Source organism: Mesocricetus auratus, unplaced genomic scaffold (assembly GCF_017639785.1).
Source record: "Mesocricetus auratus isolate SY011 unplaced genomic scaffold, BCM_Maur_2.0 Super-Scaffold_4256, whole genome shotgun sequence".
Taxonomy (NCBI): Eukaryota; Metazoa; Chordata; class Mammalia; order Rodentia; family Cricetidae; genus Mesocricetus; species Mesocricetus auratus.
Window position 1 is genome coordinate 28,651,041 of NW_024429182.1, and position 13,786 is coordinate 28,664,826.

General features: G+C 38.3%; 1 protein-coding gene across 2 annotated transcripts in view; it reads right to left on the bottom strand.

Moving 5' to 3' along the window:
- Positions 1-13,786, bottom strand: part of A1cf (APOBEC1 complementation factor) — a 70,968-nt gene that overhangs the window by 32,071 nt on the left and 25,111 nt on the right. For both annotated transcript variants that reach the window (XM_013115271.3, XM_005063693.4), the window contains exons 3-4: positions 4,297-4,431; positions 2,099-2,229 (exon numbers count right to left, since the gene is read on the bottom strand). In XM_013115271.3, the coding sequence (XP_012970725.1) occupies positions 2,099-2,229; positions 4,297-4,431 (266 nt within the window). The remainder of the gene's footprint in view (positions 1-2,098; positions 2,230-4,296; positions 4,432-13,786) is intronic.

Here is a 13,786-nt window from a genome sequence, read left to right on the forward strand (position 1 = left end):
TGCTGGGAACTGAACCCAGGTCCTCTGCAAGAACATCAGGTGCTCTTTAACCACTGAGCTATCTCTCCAGCCCTCTGAATGCCTGAATGCTTTTATTTGTGAATTCATCATAATATGATTTTTTAAATTCTGATATTAGAAAGCAAGGTTAAATTATAGGTTTGCATAGCTCTTTTCACGTTTGTTAATGTATATTATTTTTGTATGATGTTTGGAACATCTCTGTGTTATGTGCCCAAGTGCAAGGATGAAAGTGAGGTTCTGAGAAGGTAAAGGCTTTCACCAAAGGGAAAAACAGTCTAGGTCTCCTGATTGTGAATACAGTCTTTACATCACGCAGATTTCTTTTGGGTTTGTAGCAGTATGTGTGGGAGGGAAGGCATATTTGTGCTTTCTCTCAGACTGTTCCAGAATCCAATCTTAGGATTGACTAGCTGACCCTTAAGTGAAGCTTGGTTGACCTAAAGATTTGCTTTTTCACTGGTCCTCTCAGGTGGCCTGGGGCATCCTTTAAGAAAGGATTTATTGTTTTGTCTCAAGTGAAGTTCAGAAACCAGACGGTTTTATAAAAACAGATTATCTATAGCACCAGTTATGTCCTGAAGCCTTCCTGTGGCCCCATGGTTTTAAATGCCATAGAAATACTGTCACTGCTCTTTCAGACCCCCCTGAATGAGGATGTGAGTTTGGAGGTATGGTTACTCTATGGGGCCTCTGGTTGTGGATCAGTATTTATTTCTAGTACACAAATGGATTTGGGAGCCCACTCCACGCAGAGGGATACTCTCTCAGCCTAGACACATGGGGTAGGGTCTAGGCCCAACTCCAAATGATGTGACAGACTTTGAAGATTCCCCCATGGAAGACTTTACCCTCCCTGGGGAGCACAAAGGGGATGGGGATAGGGGGTTGGTGGGGGGCAGGGGAGGAGGGGAGGGATAGGGACCTCGGATTGACATGTAAAAGAAGCTTGTTTCTAATTTAGATAAAAAATAGAAAACAAAATAAATGCTCTTACTGTGACTCTTCTCCTGCTTCTACTCTCATACAGTCACCCTATGTCTTGCCTGGGATATCTAATGTGCATCTTTAAGGTCAAGCACCTCAAATGGAACATTTCATATGCTTCCTGCTTTCCCCCTAGTCTCTATCCCAATGGTCACCCACTCTCACAGATACTTGAACCCAAATCCCATGTTATATCCCCAATACTGGGTGTACTCACACCCGTATCCAGTCATGATGTTCCCCTCTTCCAGATTCCCCAGTATGTCTAGTTCTTAACCCTTTCTGTTACTCTTGCTTGTGATCCCTCCTCGAGTCGTTGTCATTCCTCATCTAGGTCTAGAACATACTTCAGCCCTGGCTCAACTGTGGTTCGCTGTCTACCCAACAGCCATAACAACGCTTCAAAACACATAAAGCTAATTAAAATTCTTTTCTACTTCCAGGTCTTTATGTTAGTAAATTCTGATTCTTCAGCAGGGCTGATGTTCTCCAACTATACTGACTTTAACCATCTTTTCTCTTTCCCCTTCTGGAGTTTTCTTACTGTCTTTCAAACATACCCAACATCAAATTTGTTTTCATTTTAGGAATTTTGTACTTTCTATTTGTTTGCTTTTTTTCCCATTAGTAACCTTGTTTGGGCTTGATTGTCTTGACTGAATTTTTCATCCAAATATCAGATCAAATTTTACTTTCTCAGACAGTATTTTATTAAAACAGCCAAATTCAAGTAGCATTTTCTTCACATAACTTATCCCTCCTTGTTTTTATGTTTTCAACTTCTTTATTTAATCTTCTGTGTTTGTGTTCTATGGAAACAGCGAATACCTTGATGTATTTCTAATCTCTTGAGCAGTATTCAGTATGTATTAATGAAATTAGTTAACTAATGAACTTTATCTCTGTGAACTTTGATATCTCACACAGTAATGAGATTAATGTTTAGCCAGATCATTTCCACCAAGGAAAGTCTAGCATTTTATTTCGAATTTTGCTAGCTTGTGCACATACTCAATTAAATAAATTTGATAGGAAACAGATTCAGGTGAATTTCTGGATTCAGTTTGAGTCTAGAAGATGAGGAACTTACCTAATTTCATAATTATTAAGTTGCTTGATTGCATTCTTGGCTTCCTGCTTATTTGAGAATGTTACAAATGCAAAGCCTCTGTTGTTGCCATTAAAATCCATCATCATTCTCATTTCATAAATTTTACCAATCTGTAATAAATAGAAACAAAACATTCCTATTTACAGATTTATACTCCAAATGCACATGTGGGTACACACACACACACACACACACACACACACACGTGCACACACAGGCACACACAAGATGTTTACTGAACTGTCTCCTACCATGTTTGGCATTTGTATCCATGGGGGATGGCTTGCATACTTTTATGGTGGCTTCAGATTAGTTATCTAACTCTTGGGAAAAGTCAAGTTAAATAAAGAAAATATAGACAAATAGCATTTCAGCCCCAGCTAATGAAATGTGCTTTTGGCTGAGCAAATGACCTTTGTCATACAACTATCTGGAGATTTATGTAATGTCTTAGGGATCCCAAAATCCATTTGTCATCAGTAGTACATTTTCTTGCTAGAGTCACCCAGGCCTTCTGAGTTGTCTTCTAATGTCTCTGTGGATTGACCTTTACTTGGTTACAGTCTGCCACTGACAGGAAACAAGGATACTCTCTGGGGACATGCTAAACTAACTTCCTGGCTGTCTTTTCCCCACTGCCATGATGTCAGAATGAATATAATGTATCTCATAGGGAGGTCTCTTATTTTAGCAGTTTCTAGGTTGAAAAGGAATGCTAGCCTCATACAAGTGACAGGAAATCAGAACTTCACAGCAAAAGAACACTTGCTTTCCGTCCATTCTGTCTTCCTTCTGCTTGCCCTTAATCTCCTTCTCCTGTACTCCAACTATCTTGAGCTAATCCAAGCTAAGCAGTTCATTACCCCTAACTTTTGGAAACGGGGTGGTTCAAATACATAGTAGGTATGTGGGAGGAGATGCCCGTCAGCCTGCTCATTCCTTCAGTTCTTGGCTGCCCTCTGCTTAGCCTCATTCTACTCAACTCCAAAGAACTCACTGAGGAACATCTATTTATTCTTGGTGAAAGAGTGAACTTGTTTTCTGTTTCATGTGTCACCCATTCTCCTTTTCATGTTAAGAATAAAAAGATGCACAAGATTTTTGGTATGCTCTCTGAGATTCTGTGTATAAAACCAGTGACTTTAAACCATGGGCTGCAAATCATGACAATTGATTTTCGTAATTTAGGGGAAGAGCCAAATTCTCATGTTAAATGTGCTAAATACACCTGTCAAAGTATTAAAATTAACTTTAAGATTGCATTTTTTCTAAAATTTTGAGAATGGTATCAAAATGCTATTTGGAATGAAGGAAATGTTTTCTTTAGTAATCATGAAAGGACATTGAATAACCATGTTCTTAATCTGTTCAATGCACGAAATAAGATAACCTCACTCAATCAAGTCTACTTGCAGAAGAAAATTTTATTTGAATAAATGTGTAAAGGCACAAATTTAAGCCATGACAAGCATGCATAATTTCTTATATGAAATGCTGCACTTTATAAAGACAGATTAAGATGTCAAGTTGGAGAAGTATCTTATGTTTGACAATTGCTATACTGTTCTGTATTGTTAGATAAATTGAATTTAGAGTGATTCAGATGCCAAGAGATGGGAAAAGAGATATGAAATTAGAGAGTTGTCAGCCATGGCTGTTCAAGTTATCAGTTCAACAGGGAAAACAGCTGGGCAAAGGCACTGATAATAAGGGCACAATCATTAATGGATGGGAAGATTTTAATGCTGTCCATATGTGATCTGAGGGATGTGGAAGTGAATCATCAAACTGGGGAGATGGTGCAGTGAGGGAAGTGCTTGCCCTATGAGCATGAAGACCCACGTGAAGCCAGATGCAGTAGAATATATCTGTAATTGCCCTACAGCGAGCTGGGAGGCCAGGGCAGGAGAAATTTGGGAGCCCATAAGCTAGCTAACCTTGATTATGCAGTAGTTAACAATGAGAGACCCTGACTCAAACAAAATAAAGGTGAAGACTATCTTCTGACCTCCACACATATGTTGTGTTGCCTTTATCCACACACACACATGAACATAAATACACACATTGTATACATACATTTTACACAGAGCTTCGTAAATAGTTGAAAAATAGTAAAAGCAAACTAAAGAGAATAATACTTTTATCCTGAAAGAAAAAATTTATTTTGGACTCACTTTTTCACACAATGGTATGAGTTCATCCTCAAAAAGGTCCCGGGGAAGTTTTCCAATAAAAATCTCGCAGCCTCTTTCTGGGGGTGCAGTATCCCAGCCTGGTGGAGGACCACCATATTTTCTTTGTCCATTTTCCTGTGTGTCCAGGGAAGATGATGCACGAGGGAGAGAAGAAAACATCAAAATCTTTAGCTTGTTTTCCTTATTAAAAATCATTTTAGTTAAGGACTACTTTAGGAAATACATCATTGTCAAGTAATAGTAGTTGATTTGTAGAAGATGAGAATTAAAGACTTGTCTATGCCTATGCGAATCTTAACACGTCTTTGCCTCAAAGGCTTGCTCAAGATAAACATGACTGACACGTGTAAAGTGCTGAACAATGCAAGAAGTTATCCAAGGATGTCTTTCCACAATTTCTCATCAGGTACAATGTTTTAGAGTGAGAGTATGCACACTAATACAGCGAAGTGATCCAAAATCCACTCCAGGTCTAAACAAAGAAACAAAGTTTGTCTTTATGTCTTGTCTTTTGTTTTAAGTAATTATTTTTGTCATTTTATCTTACTGTAGTAAAATATCTAACTCAGTCCCAGTTTCTTAATGACTATGGAAATAGGTTGTCCTACTGTTGTATAAATGTCCCAAAGGCAGTCATTTTGTGCTCTGACTGTCCCTGAGATCTGGGCTCTGATTTAACTTTATGTTCGTGTGTCATGGCAGCACACTTAGACCTGGAGAGTATTGACTCCATTCATTACTCACTAGCTGTGGGACTTTAGAAAAATAACTGAACCTCTCAACACCTCACTTTTCTCATGTGCAAAGTAGGTGTAACAACCGCCTTTGCCCAGAGGGTAACCTGCATCAAATAGGCAAGGTTGGTCCTTGGTCCTTAGCCTATAAGGGTAAGCTGTCAATACTCAGCTGCTATTGATTCCTTTCTTCCCTCTTTCATAAGCCAAGCAATATAGAGACCATCTAAATAGAAAAACATGAAGATTAACATTTGGAGATGTCAATTGACTAATTTGAGGGATGCAGCTGCTGGAAGATTTAAGTCTATTTCTAAAGACAGCATAGTAAGATGTTTCCTAATGCCTTTTTACGTGGTGGGGCAATGATGTTCTCAGTTCAAAGAGCACTAACTTCTCTATTTCTCTCAGATCTAAAAGGTGTTCTTTTCAGAGACAAATGACACTGGTATTTTCCTTCAGTGCCAACTACCTGTTATCCTAGAGGTTAAAGACCAAAGTATGGGCACAGTCTGCTGCTGCTGGTCTGCTGAAGTTCATTTGTTGGAGGAAGATAAACAAGCCACAATGCACTTCAGCATTGTTAGATGCCAGATCATTACATTTTATTGTGACTATTAAAGGTCCCAAATGATGACATTCATTATAAAAGTCACCACTAATATATTAGGTAGTTTTGTGCCAGGACGCGTAGGGTTGTGTAGCAATCATAATATACATATTATGCTCCAGTGTATCACTCCCATCATCCTCAAAAGTAATTTCTGGCAGAAAGTTTATTTTGCCTTCACAAATTTTTTCTGTGTATGCTTTTGAAAGGTATGTTTTAGTTTAAAGACATCATTTTGTGAAGTGGCTGCTTCTTGTTTAAAAAATAAAGCTACTTGTAAGATCACTTCTAGGCCCTGTCTATACCAGCTTCAGTTTTCAGTTATTTTTAAAAAGTGATTTATTTATTTTTATGTGATGAGAAATGCCCTTTTGCCTGCATGAATGTCTGTATAAGGGTGTTTGTACACCCTGGAACAGGAGTTATAGACAGTTGTGAGCTGCCACGTGGATGCTGGGAATTGAAGCTGGGTCCTCTGGAAGAGCAGTCAGTGCTCTTAACCTCTTAGCCATCTCTCCAGCCCCAGTTTTCAATTATTTTCTCAGAGTTTGCTCTAATGCTTTTTTTTAAATTACAGTATTTAAAAGATGTTTGTGGTCAGATTCACCTTTCTGTTCTGAGTTAATTTATATGATGTTGTTTAAATGTATTGCCCTGGTTACTTTTTTCTTCAAGCCATTGGGCATATTTCATCTTACTAAATCTTTAGAGTTTCTCCTATAGAATGTTTGTAATTTATTACCCTGTGTTCTGTTTTTTTAAAACTGGGTCATATGGTATATTTATTTTTAGCTTTTATAGAATTGTCCACACTGATTTCCACAGTGGCTGCACCAGTTTACAATCCCATCAACAGTGAGTGAAGCTTGCAACCCCATCCTCTCCAGGTTTTGTTATCAGTTTTCTTTTTGAGGAGGGGAGGGTGAGAGAGCTGGGATTGACATGCCAAACAAGCTTGTTTCTAGTTTAAATAAAATAAAAAAGGAAAACCGATTACCCTTTATTCTTAAGGAGTTATCTAGCAGCAAAACTTTGATATCACCAACAAAACAAAGAGATTACATATTTTTATCTTCATAAAACAACAGCAAACTGCCCGCCAAGAATGAGGTACCTCAACCGAGTGTGTTCTAAGCATGTCAATTTGACATCGGGAAGATGCTCAAAGTTTTATTTTCTGGTTTTCTAGCTAGTACCTGGATGTCAGCTTCTGAGTGCTACAGAGCGTTCTAGCCCCAAAGCAGTGTTGTGTCGCAGCAACTATCGCTGTTCCATTTTGCAGAAGATACAAGGTCCCAGAGTAATTTGCTGAGGTCATAAGGTTACTATGCAGAGAAGCCAAGCTTTGAACACAGGAAGTCAGCCTGAGTTCATTAGCTTAATGCCTACATATTACAGCCTTGATGCTGGAGAGCCTAGGGACTTACCACCAACACAGATGTTAAACTCAACTTATAAATATGTCTGTTCTACCATTAATCAGAAAGTGCCCTGCCTCACTTAACACTCTTTCCATTCATTTACACAACATTTTGGGGAGAACATATTTCACACTGATTGTATAAAGAAGGGCATATTCTCTCTGTATACAATTCCCTCCCTGGGCCAAATCTTGCCATTTGGGTGATGGCTATCCCTCCTATATTCTTTCTTGTACATTTCAGATTTTTATATCTAATTGTTAGAATACACAGCATAAATTTGCCCAATATTTTTACCCCTCAGATTGAGGGAATCAAACGCCTATCCCATAACAAGTGGCTCTTCTAGAATCTTTGATTACATGAGTTTCCTTTGAATTGAAAATAAATAAGCAATGAACAGAGTGACCTTTTAAAGGTTCATTTCTATTGTCTTCATCGATGTAGTTGCTGAAAATAATAATATGTATGCTATAGCTGTGAGAGCTCCATTTGCTTAAGTGGTTTAGAAGCTTATTAATTGTGTTTTTATGGTTTCCATAAGCATATGAAAAAAGTACCCGATAATAGCTTTTGGGATTGCAGAGTCCAACCAGTCTAGAGATGCCCTGAAGTTCAAGCAATGGGTAACATTTGCCCTGGGAACCACCCACTAGGCTTGGAATGCACCCGCAGAAGTCCCGAGCAATTTGAGGCAGGCGCTGGGCATTAGTCACAAGGTCAGAATAGCTGTCCATCACTCTGCAAGGACAGTGGACTGGTATTTCAGGCCCTATTTTTGTAGCTGAGGAGTTTAAAATAGGGAAAGCCAGACTAAATCTGTGCCGTTCTCTTCTGGCTGATGCCTTCAGGACCTCGTTCTCCTCAGTAACACAAACATATTAATAGTCTAGAAAAAGACTAGAAATACTTTCTTAGAGATCTTTTTTAATGTGAGAGGATGTTTATCAAACTCTGGGAACTTTTACTCTTTACAGCCATCTTTTCAAACCCTTTTCTGTTTCAGCACCCACATAAATAGGTAGAAAACTTTAAACTGTCTAATTAAAAACTGAAAACTCAGTCATAGCTATGAATCCTGTTTCTTTTTTAGGTATTGCATGTTGAGGCTGCCTAGTAACTTAGCTTATGCCAAGAGTGTTTAGAATTCCCTCCCCCACAGATATTTCAAGTTCTTCATGATGAAATTATGGCTACCATCTTCTTTACCTTGGGTAAAACCAGATAACAGTTTCATAGGTCATTCTGAGCAATAAATCTTAGAATTAATGCTGAAAACAAATTGTTTATTTTGTCCACGGTGCATCAGAACCTATTGTGCATTGGGAAAGTCTACCTTCTGAAGGCTTCAAAAATGCAGCTGTTTGCTTTTCTAGCTTTCCTTGCAGCTTGGATGGTTGTGGTTTTTAGTAGTAATAAAACGGAGTTCTGGTATAAAATTTGTAATAGTTCAAACTTGAGTAATGAGCACTTGGTGGTGGTGAGTGACATTTTCTCATCGTTATAAATCTGTGATGTGATTTTATGTTTCATTCATAAAAATTTTCTCTTAACCTGGTTCTCAGAATCCAAACTTTCATCAGCATCTAGGCATGGAGCCTTGTGAAATTTCAATACATGTACATATATGAGCAATGCATGATATATATGTAATGTATACATATATAATATAATAATGTATATATGTAATACATAACATACTGAGTTCATTTAGAGTTGCTCGTAAGTATGCATGTAACAATAATAAAGAGGAAGAGACCATGAATTTGAGAGGGAGTTGGGAGTAGGGGCAAATACAAAATTTTAAAGATATAGTACTCTTTTTAACATAAGATATTTCGGTTTTACTAGCCAGAATTGACTCCTGTTATTTGCACATAAAAATAATGGCAGCAAAACAACAGTTTGCCATCACTGAGCCAGTCTACGAATGCATTAACTCACACAGTCTTCCTCATGTGTGAATGAGGTAACCCAGACACAGAATGCACCTAAACTCATGCATATAGTATTAATAACAGAGACACAAGTGAATCCTAAGGCCATGCTTTTAGTCACAACATTGTTCTCCTTGGATCATACATTGTTGTCCCATATTCTCATTTTATGGGGAAAAACACAGGACTGTTGTGCTCTGCCCACCCATAGTTCTGGACATGTATCTTGATATATTGCTCCAATATCTAGGTGCCTGTTGTATTCTAGATATAAACTGGTGAGGGACTTGGCAGACCCAGTCATGTGTTTTGGGATTTTACCATCTATAATTTAACCAGTAGCCTCTGTGTATAAACGGAAGATAGTGATTTTCATGTGGGGTTGTGTCAATAAACATGGAGTACTGAAAGATTTGGCATCAACAAACAATTTCTCAACACCCAACGACCAAAAATGAATTCAAAATTAAGTGCACGATGAACCCTGTTCCTGGGAGGTCTTGCCTGTGTTGCATCCTGAAACTTTGCTGCGGCCTTGTTTGTAAACACAAGGCATGTGCTCTGCCCATTGTGCGTGTCATCATGCACTCAATGCCACCGAGTGCTACCCAATACACCTGGGCTCAGATTCAAAACTATCATATGTTACAAATTATTGTGTTTTTACTTATGCAAAAATGTCTTGTTTGGCAGAAACATAATGGTTTAATTATGGGAAATGACACTGTTTCCTTACCCTCATCTCTCAGCATGCGAGCATTAAGTTAGTGTATCTTTGGATTTTATTGTGTTAGAATGCTTGATTTTAAAATTTTCTGATTGAGTTGCTGACTTATCATGTTTCATAAAATAATCACTAGATGAATTTTGGCTTTATTTTGGGACACAGTTTCCAGTCATTTCTGAAATGGCCCTGATCTCTGCTGTTTTGTACTATGTGTGTTTATGATGAGGCATTCTCAGCATTGGTGATTACAAAATCAAAATATCAATCAATTCTCAAAGCCATTAATAATGCTCTGTGCCTTGCAGTACCTAATTTTCAGTCAAGATTTAATTATTGATGCAATGCAAGCACATCCGCCCAGAAATACGTTTGCTTTCATTTTTGATCAATGATAAAGTTATGTATATTCAAAGGATACTTTTTGAAATGAATAACACTTAGGAAATTCTTGTAATTGTCTGAAAGCAAAGTCCAAAGTAAAAAACCCCTGTCTGTGTCTCTGAACGATTAGGTCATACTAATTTTTAAGTTGATGAAATTGAGCACCTCTGTGCTTCCAGTCTGAGGGACAGCACCACAACGCCTAGATTATGCTGATGTGGTTCCTTCTGCTGAAGATCTCTTGTGCTAAGTTTCTATTAGGGGATTTAAAGAGCGATTTATTGTTATTTGGAAACAGCATCAGGAACACATGCATTTCCTGGGGTGATGGAGTTCCCACAGATGTTGGACTCACAGGACTGTCCCTTCATTTGGAGGCTTCCACACTGTAGAAGAAGCAAGTCTCCTTTGAGCTTTGAAATAAAATTGGCCTGTGAATGGCTACAGAGACAAGTGTGAAGAAGTTTCTGTCTCCAAGAAATCGACTTGTCCGAGTATGGGTTCATAGAACTGACACAGGTGGTCCAAGTCCTTGGATAGCCCAGGAAGGAGGGGGTGGTATGCACATACAACAGAAAAGAAAGGACCAAGAAGCTATGTTTTATCCTGAAGGCCAGTTTCTATCTTTGTCTTTAGGGCGTATGTGCAGTGATGGAAAAGACTAGGTCAATGCTACTCTGATTTTTCTGCCTGTCTCTTTCTGAGCCAGTGTAGGTGAAGGAAACTAGTCACTTCTGTGGTCCCTACGTTGATCTTTGCAGCCTGTTGCTGAACTGAACTCTTTTTATCATTATTTGATGACCTTTGTCTTCTTTTACAGTTTCTGATTTCACGTGTATGTTATCAGGTGTCTGTGCAACGTCTTATATCTTCTTCATGCGCCGTGTGTGTGGACATCTTCCTGTTGTTTTACTTCAGTTCGTATACACCCTTCAGGTGACATGAATCTCTGCTATCAGTATAGTGTTGGGTCTTGTTTTCTTTTTTTTCAATCTGGATTGTCTTTTAGCTGAAAACTCAGTTCATTTATACCCAAGTTAATTATTGATTTTTAAAGACCTATTACCTCTATTTAGTTACATGGTAAATTACTTATTCATTCCTTCTTTTACTGTCTCCTGTTTGGTTAAGTAGTATATCTCTAGTAGAGTATTTTCATTTGTTTTTAAATGTATCTGCAATAAGGGTAATTTTTTGTTTGTTTTGTTTTTGAGACAGGTTTTCTTTGTGTAGCCCTTGCTGTCCTGGAACTCACTCTGTAGATCAGGTTGGCCTTGAACTCAGAGATCCACCTCCTCTATCTCCTGCATGCTGTGTAATGAGTTTTTAAAAAGATTAATTTTAATTTTATGTGTACTTCTCAAATACCCTATGTATATGGGTCTTTTATTGTATGAATGTCAGTGTAACACATGTGTGCCTGGTACCCAGAGAGTCCAGAAATGGGCATTAGATGCTCTGGAACTGGAGTTATAGATGCTTGTTAGCCACCATTTGGGTGCTGGGAATCAAATTTTAGTGTTCTTAAGCATTGAGCCATCATCTATCTCTCCAGTTTCATGAAATGAGGTTTTACTTAGTGATTAGCTAGAGGCTCATAGAAACAACTCTATATATTTAACATATTATTTTTAACCAATGACTGTGATCGTGTTTTTAAAAGGTAATTGTTGATGTTACTATTTATACCTTGGTGTTACATATTTCTCATTGCTAATATTATTGTTATTATTGCTCTCAGTAGGACCATTACTATTTTTGTAGAACTAGAGATGGATTAATCTTCTAGAGTCTTATGAATTAGCTTGGGTGTTTGCCAGTTAGTTTTTTTCCATCAGCAGTTTTCATATTACTCTTCAGGATCTTTTTTTATCCTTAGGATCTCCCTTTAACATTTCTTCTAAGAGAAGCTTGATAAGGATGACTTCTGTCTGCTTCTCTTTGGGAAACTCGTGACACCTCTGTCTGAAGGCTGCTTTAACTGGACACAGCATTCGTCTTGGCTAGCAGTTTATTCCTTCAGAACTTTGACTCTATTATATAGTTTTATTCTATCCTGGCTTGTAAGATTTCTGATGCTAAGCACAACTGATTCTCTTGTATCTCAAGCATTGCTCTTCCGTTGGTGCTCTTTCAGGATCCTCTTTTTGCCCAACCTTTGACAGGTTGATATTTCTAAAAGGAGGATTGTTAACTTAGGTTGGGTTACTTTCAGAGGGAATTGGTATCCAAATCAGACTTATGTTGACATATGCCATGCTTTTTACTTAACAGCATATATATGTATATATGTATTTATATGCATGTGTATATATATATAAATATTTGCCTAATGTTATTGGATACTAGAATAAAAGCATATAATTCCACGGAAACCCTCCTAATCAGACAGTCAACATGTAAAGTTTAAGGGTAAGAAGTAAAGATAGGGGATTGTTGCAATAACGAGACTCGTGCCAGGTTAAAGGGAAATGAGAGCTGACTTACATCATTTTAAATGTGGCATTCTTTGAAGCAAATGTCTTCACTTCCCAAAGGTGTTACACATTTGATTCATATTTTGTTTGAGGTGTTGTTACCTCTGCCAGCAGCTTTTTGAGAGGTTTGCTTGCTCCCATGTCCTTAATAGTGACATCTTGTCTGAAGAAGGGAACCTGCTTCTGTCAAGAAACCTGGTTTATGATTCAAATACAAGGCACTGATAATCTTTGATTGCCGCTGCTTTTCTTGCTTGTTTTCTGTTTTCCAATGAGAATAATCTTCACAAAGGTGGGAACTACAGTACTCCTTGTGGAGTCAATCAATACATCAGTAGGAGCTGGAGAAAGGCTAGGTGCTTGAGTTAGCATGGATGGGGGAAATAAAGAGGGCTGTATCTCCTTTCCAGGACAAATGGTTGACTGGGTGTCTATTTAACACACCAAAGCAGACCTGGCTGCCAGGTTCTCCCAGCATTCTCCAGTCCCTACCTGTTACAGGGTATGGCTGGTGTACCTGCCCCCACCCTAATCTTCTCTAGCCCAGGAAGTGGTATGCAGGACCCTTCCCTCTGGCTCTTCCCTATATTTTGGCTCTGCCAGTCTGTTTACTCTTTTCCCCTCTTGGCCTCTTGGGCCAGGCAACTCCTGGCTTCTCAGTAGTTCCTCTCTTGCTTTCCTTTCCCCTCTCCTTTCGTAGTGCAGTTTAGTCTGCCAGCCACGGTCCACCTGGACTCTTCCATTTGCTCTCTCCCTTATCTCTACAGCAAATCTTCTCCATACTGTATGAGTAGTAACGGTCTTCCTTTATTTCTTCTTCTCCTTCTTCTCTTTATCCTTCTCTTCCTCCTTCTTCACTACTATCTTTGGAAATATCATTTTTTTTATGTTGGAAAATGTCCTTAAAATTGTGGATTAGTTTACGGAACAGGGTTTTAGATTAAGGTTGCCATTTGAGATCAGAAAACATGCCAGATAGTGGACATTTTAGGCTTTTTAACAATTAACCCTTTGAAATATAAAACCTGTTTGCATACAACACTGAATTTAGATACAGGCTACTGGCACACTTGACTGGTGGGTCATTGTCTGCCACTCTATGGTGTGTAATCCTAGGGCAGTCTAACTATGAAGAGAACGTTTGGACTCTATCAGTATGAAACAAATATTAAAAAAAAGATT